Source organism: Helianthus annuus, chromosome 4, assembly GCF_002127325.2.
Source record: "Helianthus annuus cultivar XRQ/B chromosome 4, HanXRQr2.0-SUNRISE, whole genome shotgun sequence".
Taxonomy (NCBI): domain Eukaryota; kingdom Viridiplantae; phylum Streptophyta; class Magnoliopsida; order Asterales; family Asteraceae; genus Helianthus; species Helianthus annuus.
In genome coordinates this window covers 181997971-182020833 of record NC_035436.2, presented here as the reverse complement: position 1 = coordinate 182020833, position 22863 = coordinate 181997971, and the positions used below count along the sequence as shown (strand labels likewise).

The window sequence follows — 22863 nt, the reverse complement described above, 5'->3', positions numbered from 1 at the left end:
TATGTTGAAGGTGATTCTTCCTTATCGTTTGTCCGTGGTGTCTTGGCATTATTTTACTGTCTATATAAAATAAAAGATTTTCACCATTCATATCTCCACGGTCTATATGGAGGTATGTTGGCTACCTGGTCGGGGGTTAAGGGAACGGTTTGGTAAGGGTCTTGCCCTTGTTCAGCGTTTAGAGGTCCTGCAAGGGACCTGGGTCAAATTTAGTAGGATCTCCTTCAATACCCAAAGGTATTGGATGGCGGGGATCCAAACTCTTTGACCCCCTCATAAGTTAACTACTATTAATACTATAACCCGGCTATTTAGGATTGTATCCCTGCTGACTCAGACTACTTAGTCGAGGGTAACGTCACGTCCAAGAGAGGGGCCTACCATAATTTGCATTAATAACTTAATTCATTATCTTTCAATAATCCGACCCTTTAGGATTGTATCCTTGCTGACTCAAACTACTGGGTTGAGGGTAACGTCGCCTTCAAAAGAGGGGCCTACTACAATAACTAAGATAATCTCTTAAACAAGTGCAAAAGTGCGAAAATAATCAAAGGTTATACTAATACACGAGTCGGATCCAAGTGATTCATCTTGTCTATCTGTTTTTATTTTTATTTTATTTTTCAGCATTTAGTTAGTTTTATTTTCTTAGTTTAAAAATCATTTTCTAACATTTTGATTTGGTTAGACGTCGAGGATAAACCGGTACTAAAAGCTCTTGTGTCCTTGGACGACCTCGGTATCTTACCAACACTATACTACGTCCACGATGGGTGCACTTGCCCATATGTGTGTTTAGTGTTAGTAAATATCGTGTTTTATAAATTTAAAACTTGGCTAAAAGTGTAAAAAGGGTTTAAAATATACATCTAAAATATAACACACTTCACGCACATCAAGTTTTTGGCGCCGTTGCTGGGGACACAAGGATTTTAAGAAAGCTTAGAATCGACGGCCTAATCAGTTTTTCAAAAAGCGCGCACATTTTCCTGCATTTTAGTTTAGTTTGCATTTACAGTAGCCTGAACACGGGGCCGTGCTGCATATTTTTAGTTAAGATACCCAGATACAGAGTCTGAACACGGGGCCGTGCTCACTGAACACGCCCCCGTGCTCAACGAGACCAGTAACTTTAATTAAAACGCCCAGATACAGACCCTGAACACGGGGCCGTGTCCACTGAACACGGGGCCGTGTCCAGCCTCTGTTTCCGTCTTTGTTTTTGTTTTCTGGTCCCGACACTCAGTTGTGGTCTGTTGAGTGATTCTTATGGATCAATACTCAGGAGGCTAAAACTACACCTATGAGGAGGATGATTATATGAGAGACTATTGCAAAAATTGTGGTAACCCGCACTCTGTACAATATTGTAACTTATTTCAACCATCCACTTCATACAACTATTATGAGGAGCCCAGGTACGAGCCATCGACTTCATATACATCCTATGAAGACCAAAGGTATGAACCTTCTCCCTCATACTCATATTTTGATGAACCAAGGTATGAGCCTTCATACTCATACTTTGAGGAATCAAGATATGAACCACCACCTTCATATACTTATTATGAGGAACCATGGCGTGAACAACCCACCTCATATGAGTATTATGAAGAACAAAATTACGACCCTTATCCATCATATGCTTACAATGAAGAACAATGGTGTGAGCCATCTACTTCATATGGGTACTATGAGGAACCAAGGATCGAACAACCGGATTCAAGCTTTGAGGATCCCGATCCTTACTCTATCACCGACATAGCCGATAGGATAATAGAAAACCTTAAATTTATCGAAAGATGCATAAAAGAATCTCGCGCAAGGGAAGAGGAGTCCCGCGTGAGAGAAGAATTAAAAAAAGGAAGAAACGATAATTGAGGAATTAAAAATGGAAGAACAAATAAGTGAAAAACCGACACATGAGCTAAACAACGAAAAAGGGGAGGCCGATAACGTTAAAAATCAAGAAGAGTCTAATTTTGAAGAAATTAATCTCTTGTTACCTTCTTTTGAAAACCATTGTTTAGTACCCACTCATGTTAAGTTTTTAAAAGAGTTAAACACTAACACTAAAATTGAAGAAATGGTAAGTGTTAAGTTAACTAATGATCAAACTTCGCTAATAAAAGAAGACCCTTTTGAAATTAACATTACACCGGTTCCATGTTTCTTTCAAAATTCATTTATTAGTAATATCACAATCGAAAAAGATCTTTGTGTTAACATAATGCCTAACTACGTTTTCGAAAAATTAAGTATTAGTGATTTTTCTCCACTTCAAATACCCATTTTTCTATCCGATCGGAAAGTAATAAAATCAATCGTTGTAGTTGAGGATATCTTGGTTCAAACAAATCAAATGGTAATCCCAACCGACTTTGTCATCCTTGATGACGCTCCTCTAGTGTTGGGACGACCTTTTGTAAAAACTCATAAAGCTTTGAAAAACCGGAAGTACAGCGATCTACCTCTTCAATTAGGGGCATTCAAAAGGAGCATAGATCTTGAGCACTCAATGAAATATCCTTTTGGCAATAATGACCCCCTAATTGAAGATGAGCTAGAACCACCCAATAAGGAGGGTCTAGCCAAGGACCCTTATAAACGTGGCGCACCACGGAGGCATTCCGCGGAACTATCTTTAGTTTTAGATTAGTTTAACTTTTATGCTTTCTTGTTTAGTTTTAATTTGCAGGAATAAAACACACTCGGGATGGTGAAGGATACTAAGGGAAGCTTGAACCAACACCCCATGCACAAAAACTGAGCCTTTCGACAATTTTTCTTCATTACAGCAAGTTCAGCACGGGGTCGTGCTCAACCCAACACACCCCTGTGCCCAAAAATCTGCAGAAATGCCCAGTTCAGGTACCTGGACACGGGGCCGTGCTCATTGAACACGCCCCCGTGCCAGCCTTCTGTTTACTTTTGGTACTGGCAGTCTGGACACGGGGCCGTGCTCAGCCAACACCACCCCGTGTTCAGCTACCCAGTACCATAAAATCTTGTTTTTAACCCACTTTTACACATTTTAATCAACCGAAAAACTTATTTTTGGGACACGTTGAGGACAATGTGTAATTTAAGTGTGGGGGGATGCTAAAACCTTGAATTTTGCAAGTCCTAATTACAAGCCTTACACAAAACTCTATTGGAACCACTAAACACCCCAAATTTTTTCAAAAACTTTTCATTTTTTTACTTGTCTTGGTTTAATTTGGGAATAACAAGTTCTAAAAAGGTTATATTTTTGCAAATTTACAACCGATAGCGTCGTGATAAAAAGAACCAACATAAGAAAATTATGAAACGGCATGACAAGCTTAGTTAAAATCCGATTATATATACTTGATCACATAAAAAAACCCATTCCCACAAAAAGTGAGTTTTGAGCCTTTATTGAGCATACAAATATACATCTTTACGCTAAATGCTCATTTTTCGTTTCTTGTGTGAATAGCCGCTTGGTTCTTACGACTCTAGAACTTGCCACGACAATTCATTCCCGGTCTTTACCAACTTAAACCCAAGTAAGTATATGATGGAGGCATTAGGACTAACCCTTTTTCTTTCAACACCATTATTTTTATTTTTTTTACCTACCCAAAAATCCCCCTAGTTAACCCCTTTGAGCCTAAACCTTTTTTATTTCTTACCCCAAAACCCTTTTTACCCACCAAAAAAACCCTTTTATTTTTACACTTTATTTTAGTAACTAGCTCGGTTTTCATGTGACTAAAAAAAAAGAATTTTACAATGAAGTTAGAAATAAACAAACAAAGCTCCTAAAGCAAAAGCTTGTTTGAAGAAATACTTCAATAAGAATAAAAAGTCACTAAAACAAAATGTTTTACGAAAACCGACACTTTTTATGCTTTTCGCCCTTTTCTACTAACCACTAACCCAACTACCCACCTTTAGCCCAAGCCTTTACCCAAAAAGTCCTCTTGATATTTACAAAGGTAAAAAGTTAAAAAAGGAGGAGGATTGTTGCTTGGCAAGCCTATGGTAGGAATAAGTTCCATGCCGCTCTCGAGTGATTCACTAAAAAAAGACACCTTCGGCCGAGTGTGAGTGATTTCTCCCGTGAGGTATGTGAACTTGTATATAAATGGAATTTTAAAAAGGCATGTTATGCCCAATTAAGTAATTTCTCTTATGAAACGTTCTAAATAAATCATAACGAATAGGATTGTAAATAAATAAAAATAAACCCAATAAAGATCTTGGATTCCCGACACTCTATGACAAGCCAAAGCCTTCTCTTCTACCCATTCCATTTGGGAGTGTAAGTCACGTATTAAAGAGTTTTGCTTGAGGACAAGCAAAAATTCAAGTGTGGGGATATTTGATTTGTGTAAAATGCAACATATAAATTACATCAAATGAGGCATAAAACTAACCCTTTTTAAGTACTAATGTTGGAAAAAGAGTGTTTTTGTCTTCCTTTTGTATTTTCAGGATTAAATGAGCTCAAATTAACAAAAGAAGCAAAAAGGCAGCTAAATCTAACATAAATACAAGAAAAGGAACATAAGTGGATTGCCCGACCCCTCGACAGCATCCTCCCAAGCAAAACAGAGAAGGCAGAAGACTGAACACGCCCCATGCTCAGCGAGCATGGGGCCGTGCCCAAGAAGCGGCAGATAAGACAAACGTATAGAAGCTTCTATCACCCACCACGGGGCCGTGCCCAGTGAACACGGGGGCGTGGCGAAAGTACTGCAGGCGCATTAATTGTAATTGCGAATTACAATTAATGAGGAGAAAGATTGTCAGACAGGCACGGGGCCGTGCCCAGGCTTCTGTTCAGCCTATAAATAGGAGTGCTTGGTTTCATTGCAACTCATCCCTTGGCACACCACCTCTCTCACACTTCATCCACCATCCACCACCATCACAACACCATCATCCACCACCATCATCCATTGTCCATCATAGAGTGTGTGAGTTGTCTCGGGATCCAAGATTGATCGTAAGAGTTCTTGACAATCAAGGCCATGTTTGCCTAAGTCTCTTACATCACTTGGTGAAGACAAGTGTTTAGTATAATACTTTTTATTTTTAATCTTTTGCACTTTTTATTTGGTTTTGTATTAATGACTTTAATAACTAGTTGCTTATGTTGAAGGTGATTCTTCCTTATCGTTTGTCCGTGGTGTCTTGGCATTATTTTACTGTCTATATAAAATAAAAGATTTTCACCATTATATCTCCACGGTCTATATGGAGGTATGTTGGCTACCTGGTCGGGGGTTAAGGAAACAGTTTGGTAAGGGTCTTGCCCTTGTTCAGCGTTTAGAGGTCCTGCAAGGGACCTGTGTCAAATTTAGTAGGATAAAGTCACCTCCAGAAGAGGGGCCTACCATAATTTGCATTAATAACTTAATTCATTATCTTTCAATAATCCGACCCTTTAGGATTGTATCCTTGCTGACTCAAACTACTGGGTTGAGGGTAACGTCGCCTTCAAAAGAGGGGTCTACTACAATAACTAAGATAATCTCTTAAACAAGTGCGAAAATAATCAAAGGTTATACTAATACACGAGTCGGATCCAAGTGATTCATCTTGTCTATCTGTTTTTATTTTTATTTTATTTTTCAGCATTTAGTTAGTTTTATTTTCTTAGTTTAAAAATGTTTTTCTAACATTTTGATTTGGTTAGACGTCGAGGATAAACCGGTATTAAAAGTGCTTGTGTCCTTGGACGACCTTGGTATCTTACCAAGACTATACTACGTCCACGATGGGTGCACTTGCCCATATGTGTCTTTAGTGTTAGTAAATATCGTGTTTTATAAATTTAAAACTTGGCTAAAAGTGTAAAAAGGGTTTAAAATATACATCTAAAATATATCACACTTCACGCACATCAATAGAAATCCGTTAATAACATATTCAAGTAAACCAAATTTAAAACGTGTAAGAACCCTAGGATTGCAATTACCGAACTGGGTGTGAGCCTTGTTTTCTCTATCTTGTTTAAACTTTTAATTACATTTTTGCAGTTGTTAATCATTAGTAGTTATTAACCAAATTATTTTAGTAATTTCAATTCACATCTTTTCAACTAAACAAAAATACACAAAAACAAGATAGCAAGCTTCAAAATTTGTGATATCTTTTAAGAATTCATCAAAATCCAATCGCAAACCACATACTCTCCGTGGTTCGACCCCTTGCTACCACTAACTATTTGTTAAGGGTAATTTGGGCATATAAATATTATCTTTGACCGGAGCGCGACACTCCGATCAAATTTTGGCGCTGTTGCCGGGGAGTGCGTGCGCTTTGTGTTTGGATATTGTTTGAATTTACGTGATTAACTGTTTAAATTGCATAGCTTCTTCTCATCTACTTTGTCTTTTTCCTTGTTACGCGAGGTGTGTTACTTGTGCAGGTTACAGGTAGTGTATGCATACGCGGAACTCCAGGAGGACTTCACCGTTGGTTTACGAACCGAAAATCGAAAGAGTAGCAAGAAGAAATTTAGCAAGCCGGTTAGAAGCAACTCTTGCTTCTAATCAAACCAATCAAACACCACAATTCGCACCAACCATTAAAACCGATTCAATGGCAAACCAAAATTCGAACCAAAACCTAAACCAAAACCAAAATCCGAACCAATTCCAATACCGAAGCAACTTCAATCCCACCCAAAATGTTCAACCTATACCTCAAGAGCAACCGGGTGGTAATAACAACTCTAGACCACCCACACCACCTTTCCGAAACCAAAATCCCAACAACACCCAAAGAACACCCCAACAACAAAACCTTCACCGACAAAATTCCTTACCCATTCACCTCGATGACTGGAATGTCAATTCCGACCGTAGAGGCAATCAAGATCGTGGCAATCCCGCGAATGAAGACCCGTTTTTTAATATAGATGATTTGAGAAACGCTATCCCCGACGATGAGCCGTTTAGTGTTCCCGGTTACCAATCGCCAGAACATGTGAGTGTTCATACGGAAAATTCGGATGATGGGGGATATTACGATGATCAAGCTAATGATGATGAAGATTGGGGGTATGTGAATAGGGGTAATGTCTACAATGATAAAGGTTTTGAAGATGATGAGTTTGGCTATCAAAACGCCAACTTTGTGGGGAATGATGACTACGGGTATGGGAATGTGAGAAATGACGGTTGTGAAAACAACCGTCAACCACGAAACAACAATCAAACGAACCAAAATGATGGGTTTTACAACAACAATAACAACAACAATGCTAACCCTAACCAGATTCCTCGTTTCGTGGGAGGGGGTAATCAAAGGGGTAACCAAGGTGGAAACCGAAGAGGTGGTAGGGGAGGTGATAAAAGGGATAATCGAAGGCCGGTTGATCAAGAAGTTAATGGTCCTCATCGTCGTCAACAACCTCCACGGGGAGTAAATGACCGTTTTAGACCGGTGGGTACTGATAATGACTCTCCAATAGTTTGTGAAGGAGAATGTTTGATTGCAAGCCTCACTACATCAACATACTTCCCCACTTTAATGGGAGGTCTAATGATGAACCGTACACTCATTTGGCGGAGTTTTCCTCCATTTGTAGCACTATCGGGGGGGGGGGGGCATAATTTTGCATTGGAGGAGGTTAAGCTTAGATTATTTCAGTTTTCGCTAAAAGATAAAGCGAAGCAATGGTTTCTTACACTTCCGGCGAATAGTATTCGGACATGGGGTGAGATGCAACAAGTTTTTCTTGATGAGTACTATTCAATGGCGAAGACCGATGACGCTAGAGACGAAATTAGATCTTTTCGCCAATTATCAAGTGAACCGTTGCATGAAGCGTTCACTCGATACAAAGAATTGATTCGGAAATGCCCACATCACCAAATAGAGAACTGGGAATTGGTTAAGTGTTTTGTACGAGGATTGGATGATGAGACGTGGAATCGCCTCGAGTCAACGAGCAATGGAACTCTATTGAGCAATCATGAAAATGATGATTGGGAATTTCTTGAGCGGATGAGCAAGCGGTCAAAGGAAAAAGAATCAGCCGATAGAGCTAAGAAACATCTCGTTTCCTGGTCACTTCTTGATCTTGATTCTAAGGATCAAATTTCTACTTTAGAACGAGAGATAGCTCCGTATGAAAAAGAAGGAGGTGAATGCGGTACAATTCGCGGTGTGTGAAGATTGTGGGGATATCGGCCATAGGACCGATCAATGTCCAACGGGACCGGGTCATTACATTGAGGAGGTAAACCAAGTGTATGGGGATTGAAAGCAATACGACATGAATTCCAACACTTACCATCCGGGTTTGAGAAATCACCCTAACTTCCGGTATGGTAATGCCTCGAATCAAATGAACCCGAATTTTCAATCGAGCAATCAAGGTGTTCAAGGTGGGTCCTCTTATAACAATCGTCAAGGTGGTAACCAAGGGGGTTACCAAAGGAATTACAATCAAGGGGGTAACAGAGGGTATCAAAACCGTGAAGGTAATTATCAACGTGGTTACAACCAAAGTGCAAATGGGGGTGGTGTTTCAAACTCTTAAGGTGATGACTCGATGAATTCTAAATTTGATGCCCTCATGAATGCTATGAGTACCCTTACTAATTCACATCAAGCCCTTACTAATTCACATCAAGAGATCAAAACTGAAATGAAGAAAGAGTTTCAAGTAAGAGATAAATCTCATAAGGCGTTGGAGAAGCAAGTGGGACAACTTGCTCAAGAGATGGCTCAAATTCGTGGAAGTGGAGGACGACTTCCAAGTAACACCACGGTGAACCCTAAGCATCAAGGGTCGAGCTCGAAAAACATACGTGAGGTACCAATAAATAAAATTTCTTTACGTAGTGGTCGAGTGATAGATAATGGTGTTGAGCCACCACCCAAGTTTGTTGAAGGGGTGGTGGAAGATGCGAGTGATGATGAAGGTAATAACGGTCAAACGGGTCAAAATAAAAATGATTTAAAATTATTAAAAATACACCCGTTGTGACCGTCCCCATCCCAAAGGCTAAGGAAAAGGGTGTGGAGGTTAATACCGCCACTTATCCCGAAGCTTTGTTGGGACCATCTAAGGAAGTGGTGAATAAACGTGGCCCACTACAAGAAGAGATGTGGGAAATTTTTAAACAAGTTAAAATCAATTTACCACTCTTAGACGCAATTAACCAAGTACCCTCATATGCTAAGTACTTGAAAGATTTATGCACCCAAAAGCGGACTCACAAGTTTCCTAAGAAACTTGATTTAACCGAAAATGTGAGTTCGATTCTTTCGGGTGCACTTCCACCAAAACTTCAAGATCCGGGGGCGCCCATTATTTCAATACAAGTCGGTGAATTTAAAATGACCCGGGCACTTTTGGATCTTGGGGCAAGTGTGAGTATCTTGCCGGGTAGTTTATATGACCAATATGATTTTGGTCCACTTCAAGTGTCGAATACCACCGTGGTGTTAGCCGACTTGACCCCTAACTACCCCGTGGGATAGTCACGGATGTAATAGTCAAGGTCGAGGACTTTTACTATCCGGTGGACTTTCTGGTATTAGATTATGTTTCTTTGGACCGAACCAAGCAACCAACGGTGATCCTCGGTCGACCATTTTTGGCAACATCGAATGCCCAAATTAATTGCAAGTCGGGCACTGTCGACATGACTTTTGGTAACCGTCGGTTGTGGTTAAATGTCTTTTCAGGATTGACGGATCCTCTAGTTGGCGATGAATGCTATATGGCGGACATTGTTGACGAGTGTATACCTCTACGCGACATTAGTGTCGAAGAGGAAAACACAATAGAGGAATGTTTCATGTTTGATAGGTTACAAGGAGAGACGAATCAGAGCATGGATGAGGAGGTGAAAGAGTTGGAGGTATTAGTGGCTAGGGAAGGAAGGCCCGCTTGGACACATCAAGTGGAAAGCCTCCTGGAAAGCATTGACACAAAGTTGAAGCCATCATTGGAAGAGCCTCCGGTGGTAGAGTTGAAGGCGCTATCCAAACATCTTAAGTATGCTTATGTGGGTGAGGGTAGCACGCTCCCGGTTATCATTGCATCTAACTTGACCGGGGAGCAAGAAGAAAAGTTGATGAAAGTGTTGGTCACTCATAGAGCCGCTATTGGGTGGACCATTGCGGATTTGAAGGGAATTAGTCCCTCGGTGGTGATGCACACGATCATCACGGAAGATGGCATGAGTCCTTCTCGCGACACACAACGGAGACTAAATCCGAACATGCGAGAAGTGGTTAAGAAGGAGGTATTGAAGTGGCTAGATGCGGGTATCATATACCCTATTTCGGATAGCCAATGGGTAAGCCCAACACAAACAGTTCCTAAGAAAGCGGGCATTCAAGTCGTCACAAATGACGCAGGTGAAGAGGTCGCCACTCGGCCGGTAACCGGGTGGCGTATTTGTATTGACTACTGCAACTTCCAAGGATCATTTCCCTTTGCCATTTATTGACCAAATCGTTGAGAAATTGGCCAGACAAAAATTTTATTATTTTCTGGATGGTTATTCAGGATACAATCAAATTGCTATACATCCGGAAGACCAAGCAAAGACTACCTTTACTTGTCCATACGGTACCTTCGCATTTAGGCGAATGCCCTTTGGACTTTGTAATGCCCCCGCCACCTTCTAAAGGTGTATGATGAGTATCTTTTCAGATATGGTGGGGGAGTCTTTAGAAATCTTCATGGATGATTTCTCAATATTTGGGTCATCATTTGATACATGCCTTGACCAACTCGAAAAAGTTTTAAAAAGATGTGTTGAGAAAAATCTAGTTTTGAGTTGGGAAAAGACCCATTTTATGGTTCAAGAAGGGATTGTGTTGGGGCATGTCGTCTCGAGTCGCGGGATCGAGGTGGATAGAGCAAAAGTGCAAGTTATATCCACTTTGCCTTATCCCACAAGTGTTAAGGGTATTAGGTCGTTCTTGGGACACGCAGGGTTTTATAGGCGGTTTATAAAAAGCTTTAGTGATATAACAAAACCCCTATGTAGTTTATTATCAAAAGATAAACCGTTTGATTTTGATAAAAATTGCCAAAACGCTTTTAACATTTTGAAGCAAAAGTTGGTTGAGGCCCCAATCTTGCAATCACCGAAGTGGTCTTTACCATTCGAAATCATGTGTGATGCAAGTGATTATGCGCTGGGGGCCGTATTGGGTCAAAGGGTGGACAAGAAACCGGTTGCCATTTACTACGCAAGTAAGACTCTCTCGGATGCATAATTAAATTATACAACTACCGAGAAAGAGCTACTTGCGGTGGTATATGCGTTGGATAAATTTCATGCTTATATATGGGGTACTAAAGGCATTGTATATTCTGATCATTCTGCAGTTAGGTATCTTATGGACAAGAAGAATGCAAAGCCGAGATTAATCCAATGGGTTCTCTTGCTACAAGAATATGATTTGGAAATTAGGGACAAGAAAGGGAGTGAGAATGTGGTTGCGGATCACTTGTCTCGATTGGTTGTGGAGGAGGATTCTTCTCGTGAAGAGATTAATGAGAAATTCATAGATGAGCAAATTCTAAAAGTTTCAATATTACCATGGTATGCTAATATTGTTAATTGTTTGGTCACATGTGACTTGCCGGCTCATTGGGATAGAAGGAAGAGGTTGCACTTCCTTTCTTAAATCAAGTACTACACGTTGGAAGAACCGGACTTATTCAAGATATGTCTGGATCAAGTCGTTCGAAGATGCATACCCGACGAGGAGAATCCTAGCATCTTGATGCACTTGCATTCATTTGCTTGTGGGGGCCATTTTAGTGGTCACAAAACCGGGCATAAAGTGCTCAATAGCAGTCTTTATTGGCCGACTCTTTTCAAGGATGCTTTTAATCTCGCTAAAAATTGTGTTAAGTGTCAAAAGTCAGGGGGTATTTCTAAAAGGGATGAAATGCCCATGCAACCGATCCTCATTGTAGATATTTTTGATGTGTGGGGGATCGATTTCATGGGCCCATTCCCTAATTCGCATGGCAACTTATACATCTTGGTGGTGGTCGATTATGTATCCAAGTGGGTTGAAGCGATTGCCACTAAGACGAATGACCATACTGTTGTTTGCAATTTTGTACAAACAAACATAATTTCTAGATTTGGGATTCCCCGAGTGATCATTAGTGATGGGGGATCTCACTTTAAGAATTTTAATTTTGGCAAACTTTTAAAACGGTATGGTGTTGACCATCGGATTGCTACCCCTTATCACCCACAAATAAGTGGTCAAGTGGAAGTTTCAAATAGGCAAATAAAAGAAATTTTGCAAAAGACCGTTCGACCGGACCGAAAGGATTGGTCGACGAAGTTGAATGATGCTTTATGGGCTTATAGAACGGCTCATAAAACACCTATTGGAACTACACCTTATCGCTTAGTTTATGGGCGAAATTGTCATTTACCGGTCGAACTCGTGCATCGTGCGTGGTGGGCTAAAAAAGAGGTTAACATGAAATATGACGATGTAGGAAAGGAGCAAAAATTAAAGCTTTGCGAGTTGGAGGAGCTTCGGGAAGAAGCGTATGAGTGTGCTTCGAAATATAAGGATGATATGAAGAAAGCACATGACGCGAAATTGAAGCTGAAAGAGTTCGAGGTGGGTCAAAAGGTTTGGCTTCACAATTCACGGCTTAAATACTTTCCCGGTAAGCTCAAGAGCAAATGGATGGGCCCGTACGTGATTACAAGGGTCGGGAAACTTGGAGATGTTATAATCAAGGACCCGAAGGATGGGTCGAAGCAAACGGTTAATGGGCATCGCCTTAAACCATTCCTTTACGGTAACAATGATAAAAAGGATGAGAATGTGGAGTTGGTGAACTTCGTGGTAAGTGTGCCAACTTATGAGGTCAATTGAAAGGACCGGTAATGAGTTTTGTAAAGTTATGTACAATTTATTTAATTATGCGAGTATTTTTTGTGTTAATCGTTCTCGTTTTGTACTAACCCTCTTGATTGTGTGAAGTCCGGACATCATAAACGGGTCTTGAAGACAAAAGGTATGTTTTTAGACTTATTTGTGTGTATTAGGGACAATACACGACTTTTTGAGGGGGTGGTAGGACCGTAAACGACTTTTAATTGATAAAAAAAAATTAACTTATAAAAAAAATTTACAAAAAAGATTTTTAATAATTTTTAGGAATTTTAAATGTATATAGTCCCTTTACAAAAATTTCATAAATTTCTTTCTATTTTTCAAAAAAAAAAATAACTATAAAATTTTGAAAATAAAAAAATTGAACTTAGGCAAACCGTCGCCGACGGTATAGGTGTGCGTCGCCTACGGTTCCCCCAAAACCCTGTCGCCCAAAATTGTCCGTAGGCAGTGATTTAGTCCGTCGCATGCCCCACTCATTTTCGCTAACCGTCGCCAACGGTGATTAAGTCCGTCGCTGACGGTCCCTAAAATCTCAGCCGACGCAATTTGTTGATTAAACAGCTAGTTCGAACCCATGGCCTTTTTAACCTTTTAAAACTCAAACAAGGTCAATTGTAACCACAAAAATTCGACCCAAGGACCACCATCTGACCCATAAACCTTTTACCACCATCTAACTTCTGCATTCATCACATCTACCTCTCTTATTCACTTCATCTTCCCCACAACTCCATTCAAGAACCCTAACCTTGCACTTCTCATAACTTCTTCGATTCTCAGCCAAATCTCTTGATTCTTGAGCCTATTTTGTGTAATTTTTTCGAGAGGAACAAAACCCCCATAACGGTTTTCATTAATTCTTGCTGGTTTGCAAGATTTCTGCAATCAAAAATTCGGGTTTTTGAAGGGTGTTTATCAAGTCTCTTGCTTTGCACTTTTTCTTAGTTTTTCTTGTTCATCTACATCAAAGGTATGGAATTTCATTAAATTTATGTATGATTATCATATGAAGTGTTGATTTCTTCCGAAATTTTAAGCTTTTTGTTTAAGAGTAGGTTTTTTATCATAATATATGATGTTTTAGCATAAATTTAAGGATGTTTGCTTGATTTGGGTGGGATTTGAACATGCTCTAGTCTTAGTGATGTGATTACACTAGTTAGTTGCATGATTGAGCATAGTTGTAATGTTGAATATTGTTGAAACCATGAAACTTTGAGAAATTTTGTGAATAAACATGTTAAATTGATATGAAGATGATAAAATGTGCGACTTTGGAAGTTTAAAAAAGCGATTTTACATCTAGTATTGATTGAAATTCAACATCATAGGTTATGTTCAAAGTTTGTGATTGTTTGAAGCTTTGGGTGTACTAATTGTTCTTTTGTCTTTTGATTGTAACTATGTTCGGAGGAAGAAAGAGATCAAAAACTTCCGGACAAGGTTCATCTTCTGGAGCCGGTTCAGGTTCGGGACATTATCAAAGACGATGGGAACAGTTAAGCAATGTGGAAGAAGATGATGGGCAACTATATCGACATGATTGGAATTGGGAGGAGTTCAAGAATAGCCGGTCGGCTTCAGTATGGAAAGATGACAAGAAGAAGGCTCTTTCCCGATACAACAACAAAAGGTTAGAGGCAAAGATGTGGAAGATGAAAATGGTCACGGGTGTTTCAAAGGTTGTACCCGATAGAGTAGTATGTGAACGTGCGGTGAATGTCGAGGAATTCCGCACAATTGGCATAACTCAAAGGTTTGAGAAGATCGGGTGGGAATGAGTACTAGATTGGTGTGAGGATATCACCACACGAGTCTATTTGGTTGCGGTTTGTGAATGGTTGTCAACTTTAAGGTTTGAAAATTCAGATGGGCCGGCTCCTACGTGGCTGTTAATTGGCATATTGGCAAGAATCAAATGATTATGTCGTTTGAGCACATGAATGCCATCGTGAGATTTGATTCATTGGGGGTTGAAGCATATGATTATTATGACTATAATCAATTTTTGGATAACAAAACAAACATTGCCGATCCGGATCAAATGCTAGCGTCGGTATTGCCAGGTTCTGGGGGTGCGGGGGAATCTAGGAACGATTTGTCCTTGGAGGGTAAAATATTACAAGGCATTTCGTTGGAAAATGTTATGGTGCGGTTCGGAGACCGCGGGACAGTAAAGGCACCCGACTACAGGGTCTTACATTCGTTGTTGTATGGGACACCAAGGCTATCATGGCATCAAATCGTGATGATAAACACGTGGGATACAAGGGAGTCGTTCAAACGGAAGATGATCCCCTATGTGAGGTTAATCAGCGGGATGATTTTGCAGCAAAACGCATTGCCCCAGGAATCGCTGTGGGTTTCTAAACCCATCGATCAGTTTAAGCTCGCTTCAATGAAGCGACATTTGAAGATAACGGTTAAAGTCTTTGGTCATCTTCATACAGTGGAGGATGATCAAGGAAACAGTTACAGGTACACTGATCCGAGTGAGGCTAAAGAGGGTGATGAAGATGAGGAGATGGTTGACATGGAAGATGAGACTGAGCCTGCCGGTCCACGGGGACCAAGGCAGAGGTACAGGCGGAAACATCAGGAAATTTCTGCCGATGTAGAAAATTTTGTGAATCAAAGACAGGGGCCGACGTACAGGAATTTTAACCGCGGGCAACAGGCGGTTTATGATAATGTGTCGGCATGTATAGGCGAAGGAAGGGAATATGAGGTGAGAAGGAAGGCATGGGAAGAGATGCTTGGGGGCCAGATGCAAGAACAATGGGCTCTCCAAGCAGTCCATCATGAGATGATGGAAAAACAGATGGAAGAGCAGCAATTGCAGCAGGCGCTCCAAAGGTCACAAATGGAACGATTGTTACAATTGCAGGAGGAATATAGGGCCCGATGGCGGGCATGGGAGTCAGACGAGGAGAGGCGTCAAAACGAGCGCAATGAATTGGAACGACGCCGATGGAGCGCTTTATATGTTTCTAATCAAATGGATATTAATAATGCCAAGGTCCTCCACGATCAGGAGCGACATCAGAGAGACTATGAAGCCGGCCTTCCTTATGCCGAACACTCGGGGTGGACCGACTACCCCAACCTCCTCGTTCCACGAGGCCCATCCGATCCATCCCCTCACTGGCCCGAGGCAGTTGGGTCCAACTTCATTCCGATACCTTACCAGCCACCACCCCAAGGAGAGCAAGGGCCCCTCGATAACTACAGGGAGATGTTTGAGGCCCTCACTGGTTATCCATACCAGCCAAACCCGCCAGTTAACCCCAACGAGAGATATCAGCGGTGAGGGCGAGGTATGTTTTGTGTTGTTGTTGTTGTATATTTTTTTTCTTTATTTCTATTTTGTCATTATTTCTTTTTGCCTAGTTAAATAAACGTTGTGGGTGTGTTCCCTATATAACCCTCGCGAGATCTCTCGTCCTCCCAAGCTATTGGGGGGTTTAAAAGGGCTTGTTGTATAAGCTAAATGCAACCGTGATTCCTACGAAAGTGAGTTAAGTTTGTTATTGTTGTAAATTATTTTTCCACAAAAATTAAGGTAAATTAATGCATTGATTTGGTAAAACTTTCATAAAAATGGTAGAACTAAGAACCTAACAAACTTCAATGGTTATGAGAAGCATGCTTCTACACAAGGGTTTAGATTTGTACGCACACGATGTTCGCGGGAAAACCATTTTTGTGAAGAGAAGAAGAAGACAGGAGCATCTAGCGACAAATATCAGGTGCATGCGTTTCCTTTTTACTTTGATTCTTAGATTAGTAATAAGTGGATTGTAATTGTATATTGTTTTTCAGGGTGGAATTTTTTTGGGAAGTTAGCCGTGTCACATCCCTTGTGCGTTTTAAAACTCTAGTTCTTACACATTGAGGACAATGTTTACCTCAAGTGTGGGGATGGGGGAGTAGTAAAAGTTTTCGATTTTGACCCGTACATTTAAACACTACACATTGAGGACAATGTTTACCTCAAGTGTGGGGATGGGGAAAATTTCAAAAATTTTTCAAAAATGTCTTGTTTCGAAAGCGATCTTAAAGCACAAGTAACTAAGTCAACGAGGGATGTCACAAACCATTTGGTCTTTTGTCATGGTCAAATTCAAATTAATAGCATGACGGGTATTTAGCGGGTGGTTATTTGGGAATAATCCGCCTAAGAAACTAGCATTTGATGCATGTCACATATCATACCCTTTACATATGTGAAATTTTGAGCCATTTTTACATTATATAGCGCATGCTTATGTTTCTTTGTTTGAGTGGACCATTAGTCATGTATTGTAGAACTTGCAACTTTTGATACGTTTGAGGCCATAGACCGAATACAAGCACGAGAATGATTAAGTCATTAGGTAAACCTTTTCCATTTTACACCACTTTTATATCCTTACCCAAAAATTTTCCCCTAGTAGCCAATTTTGAGCCTAATCCTTTCGATTGACCACCCTATAGCACAGAACCTTAAACCTTTTTCTTTTAAACCCGTGTGATGCTAATTCGAATATAGGAGTCGAGTTTGTATAGTTGTATTTGATTGTTTGCATAAAAAATCAGAAAATGTTATGAAAAAGAATTGAAAATCATTGAGAAAATAACAAAAATATGAAGTTAGTTGTTGTTGAATAAAAGGCTAAAGTTGTTGCCTCGTAGTGATGTTTATAGTTTAGTTTTGTTTAGAGTAGTCATTTGTAATAAAAATAAAATTTTCATCACCTTAGCCACTTTAAAATATCCGATTTCCTACCCTTAGCCTAGCCCCGTTACAACCCTTAAAAAGACCTTATGACTTGTGCTTAGTATTCGTGATCGGTGGTGGAGAATGATTGAGTTGCAAGCCTATGCGGGTATGTGTTCTAATCGGTTTTGAATGATTATTGTTGAAGTGCTAATACATTATAAACATTAGCCAATTAACAAGCCGAGCGGAAAGAACATTGTGAGGGATGTGCATGAATTGTTGGTTTCGCGGGTGGGTTAATCTTGGATAACCATTGTTATATGTGATTATTCACTTGACCGTTAAATATGTTGAAAACTGTAAAAGAGTTTGAACTTTTGTATGACAATCAACCTTAACCTTCGTCTTGGGAATGGGGAGTGTATTCTTTGTTCAACCCACGTGAAAGTGAAAAACAGATTTACTTGAGGGCAAGCAAAAGACAAGTGTGGGGATGTGATACGTGGTCGAAAAGCGGTGATCGTAATTGCTTAATTTGATGTTGTTACACAAGTTTTAATTTCGAATAGCCTACTTTTGATTAAATATGTATTTTGCAGGTCTAGCGGAGTTAAAGGAGCTTTTCGGGAGCATTACGGGTCACCGGGATGAAAAACGAGCTACTAGGGAGCTTTACGGGTCAACCGGGAGCAAGGAACGCGAAAAACGAAAGTTGAGACACTCAGGCACCGTCGCCGACGCCCATATGGGCCGTCGCCGACGGTTGTTGCAATATTCCGTCGCATGCATTGTCCGTAGACAGTGAAATTGGCCGTCGGCCACAATTAAACAAAAAAGTTGGTTAGGGTCCTGTTACGACTTCTCCTCGTAACCAACTTTTTCTCCCGATCAACAAACTAATAATTTTGGTGGACTAGTTTTACCTAGTGTCACACTACTTTAAAATATGAGGGCTTGAAACATTGTAGACACTTTTATATAAAATTTCAAAGTTTATAAAGTTTGTATATTAATCAACATTTATAGAAAAAAAGAAGTAAACTCTTCCCCATTGCTTACTCACGATGAAAGTGGGTCCCCCACTTGCCACTCGCTTTCAATTTGATGTGTTGGGAACATAATATGATGATTAGTGTAAGAACTAGAGAAACCCGAATCTTCTCAAACACTCCACTTTTTTTCCATAATTCCAAAACCATCAAACCAAAAACCATCAAGTTCTTCCTCTCTCTCTCTCTCTCTCTCTCTCTCTAAAAATCGGCTAGGCCAAGAACAACACCATCTTCATCTTTTTCAAACTCAAGAACACCAAATTCAAGCATGCATGGATGATTCTAAAAGGGTTCAAGACTTGAAGAAGCACTACGAACTTTGGATAATCTTGTTCTCTTATCCTCATCCTTATTTTCTAGCAAAAATTGTAAGAACACTATACTAATCTTACTTTTATTCTTGATTTCTTTTACAAGTTCATCATAAACCAGAAATCAAAACAAAACCCACATGAATAACAACAAGAACAACTAAAATCATTATTTTTATCCATGATTTTTCTATGATTTTGGGATGGACTTGGAGAAATCTAGACTAGTAAACTTGAATGTTGGTTATTTTTGCTTAAAAATATGATATACATACATGCATGTAGGATCAACCAAGATTCATCAACAAAAGTGATGAACATGAGTTATGATGAACATGCATGCTAGTAAAGTATAAAAAATCATTTAAATCCAAGAAAATAAAATTTTGAAAAATTTCTTGAATAAAGTTTCCATTTCTAGAAAGGATCAAAAGTATGAAATATGTTAGTAGTAAACGTTTTGAACACATATTTATGTTTCAAATGACCTTGTGAGTCATCTAAAACAAGAATTTTCAATAAAATCTTGTTCTACAAATTTTTGGCAAAAATAGGGAATAAAGTTTCCTTTTGGGGAAAGTTAAGAACTATATCATGTTCATGCTACTTTTATTGACAAATTTTGATGGATGTTGATACTTGATGATGTTTTATGTTGAAATAAATTGAACACAAGTTTTGTATAAACCCGGATGGTCCCTGTGGTTTAACATTTTTTCACGTTTAGTCCCCACCTTTTGAAAATAGCAGGTATCCTCCCTATGGTTTATCATTTTGTTACTCGGATAGTCCCTGACATTTACTCTGGGACAATCTGAGTAACAAAATGACAAACCATAGGGAGCATACCTGCTATTTCTAAACTAACTGATATCTACCCAGGGACTATCCGAGTAAGAAAATGACAAACCATAGGGAGCATAACTGCTATTTTCAAAAGGTGGGGACTAAACGTGAAAAAACGTGAAACCATAGGGACCATCCGAGCAATTAACTCTTTTTATAAATTTTGTTATGTTTAAAAAGTTGTTAAACAAAGAAATATGTAACTAGAACAACTATTTGAAGTCTTTGAACATGGTTAAACAAATTTTGGACAAAGTTATAAATCCATGTTTTATAAAAGATTTATAAACAAAAGTGACAAGTATATATTTTAGATAAAATATATGCTTTCAAAAGAAATATTCATCAGGTATCATAAGCATATATTTTTGATGTGTACATTATATGTTTGGTTCAAGAACAAATACAAAATTTATACACATCCAAGAAAATTACAAAATATATATATGAACTTGAAAAACGAAACACTTAACAAATGAGTTATGCTTCCGCTTTATACAAAGAATGATATGTAACGTTTGTAACACTTTATGTTAATGAATGAAAGTTCTATTTAAATATATTTATGAGTTCAATCTGATTAGTGGCTAGATCCTGGTATGTCACACGCCTAGCGGAGTGTTTCCGCATGTGGTATTTTGGGGGTGTGACAATATATATATAGGTAAAGAGTACTGTACATTATTGTTTATCGTACCTTACGTACGCTTCAATCTCAGTCGTCAGATAATCTTCCCTCATTTTAAAATCGCATGTTGTTTTTTATAACAATTTCGCATGTGATAATTTTTGATGAATTCGCATGTTGTTTTTTTGTACCAATTTCGCATGTGATAATTTTGATGAAATAGCATGTTGTTTTTTTATAATAATTTCGCATGTGATAATTTTTTATGAATTCGCATGTTGTTTTTTGTACCAATTTCGCATGTGATAATTTTGATGAAATAGCATGTTGTTTTTTTGTAATAATTTCGCATGTGGTAATTTTGATGAAATCGCATGTTAAAAAACCAACATGCGAAATTGTTACAAAAAAATAACATGCGAATTCAATGCGGGAAGATGATCGGACGGCTGAGATTGTAGCGTACGTAATGTACGATAAGGGCATTTGTACGTTAACCTAACCCTATATATATATATACAAAGAAGTTAGATATATATATATATATATATATATATATATATATATATATACGAAAACACAACAAAGGAAGCAAATGATTACGAGAAACTAAAAACGAAATACAAGATGAAATACTTGTATGATAAACAAACACAAACCTAAGTATCTAACGAGATTAGAACACTTGTAGGTCAAGAAACGAACCACGAACAAGGAATCGAATAGAGATTTGCATGGAACGCAAATCTGTGAGTTCATGTTTTCCCCTTTTACTTTGAATGTTTATGGTTTTAAACTTTCGAGGATGTATACATGTTACAAATAGTATGATGATACGATGAAACAATTTTGATCACATGCGGATAGGTGTTTAAAATAAAGGGAACATTAATGAATAAACAAGTACCGAAGAACAAACGGATAGATCTATTTGGGTTTTGGAAAGCCCCACTCTTATCGGCAACGATAACCATGATCATTAAGAGTGCCTTTGTGTCCAAACTAGTGTCGTTGACACACACGATAAATTGTCAAGGTTTGGTTGCCTCCTATTCGGCATACATATTAGTGTCCTTGCAAAACACTAATGATCATACGATTTTTCATCATACTATACAAAAACGAATTTTACTTCTTCAAATGTTTTGGAGACTCAATTGATGCGAAAAAAAAATAACATGAATTCACTCAACTTTTGTTGAAGTTTTCAAAATTAACATGTATTACAGGAGATTAGTGGACGGCTTTGGGAAAAATATGTTCGAGTTTTTATCAAGAACGCAAGCTTTTGAGATGTCATCCGTTTTCAGTTGTTATGTTGTGTGAAACTATTTTGAACTTTGAACAATGTGGTTAAAGTTTTGTTTTCAATTTCCGAGCAAGATGTTTGTTATGTAAATTATGGGTTCAAAACAAATGTATGGATGAACATCCTTTTATGGTTTACATATGTTGTTGACTCGATTGATTGTAACGATTGCTGCTCTGGCCACACCTCACAATACGCTTCCGCATAAACCGAAAATTGGGGTGTGACATAAACCAATCAAGTCGTTGCTCGCCATGTCGTAACCGCTCCGTCTATTGCTCACACACTGAATGAGGATGTGCAGTAAGAACTTGTAACGCATTGGCAACGTTATTTTGTTGATTTGCCCTCCAAAAATATCGTCAGTACACTTCATACGCAGCAAACACCCACGCTGGCACATAATCGGAACAGAATCCAGAGCTTCTGGATTGTCATTCAGTTGCAGGAAGGTGTTGAGAATATCGACAGACACATCCACATTCCTTTGCTTCACTTGCCCATGAATAACTTCTTTTCCATCAACTTCTATTACATTCGCAGAATCCCAGAACTCTTTCACTAGCGTCTTGTATATTGGCGTCTGATGAGTAATCGCCTCGTTAATCCTTGACTCGCGTAACCACCTTGTAATATCCTTGAATTCAGTCACCTTTCCTTCAGGATCCAAATACGCTACCATATTGTGCCGAGGTTCAGACATGATCTGTTCCTCTGTCTTATCCGTCTTCTTAGTAGTGGGTTTCCTTTTCTGTTCTTTAGGAGCCATCTACACATGAAAACGTCCACAATAAGAAGGATATACATGCACACTTGTCATTAAACATGAATATGTGAACATGAACAGTGGACTTGACACTTGATGAAAAAACCTAAAATTTCACCAAGTATAAGTCCCACGAAGAAGCCATGTTACATTGTGTAGTACTGGACGAAGAACCAAAACTTGGACGAAAATCCTGTCTCCACGAAGAATTAGGTTCTTCGTAACCATGTTCCATGAAGAATCTAAGTCAAATCATTGTTGTTCTTTGTTAACCACAGAGGGGGTTCTTCGTCAAAAGACGACGAAGAATGGTTCTTCGTCTGATACTAGGGGTCTTCGTCTGTTATCAGTT

General features: G+C 39.0%; 1 protein-coding gene across 1 annotated transcript; it reads left to right on the top strand.

Annotated features, from left to right (window-relative positions):
* The first annotated feature begins 12465 nt into the window (after positions 1–12465).
* LOC110882187 lies at positions 12466–12873 on the top strand. The gene has a single exon (XM_022130268.1). It carries the CDS (start codon positions 12466–12468, stop codon positions 12871–12873), a length of 408 nt encoding a protein of 135 aa, XP_021985960.1.
* Positions 12874–22863: the final 9990 nt, after the last annotated feature.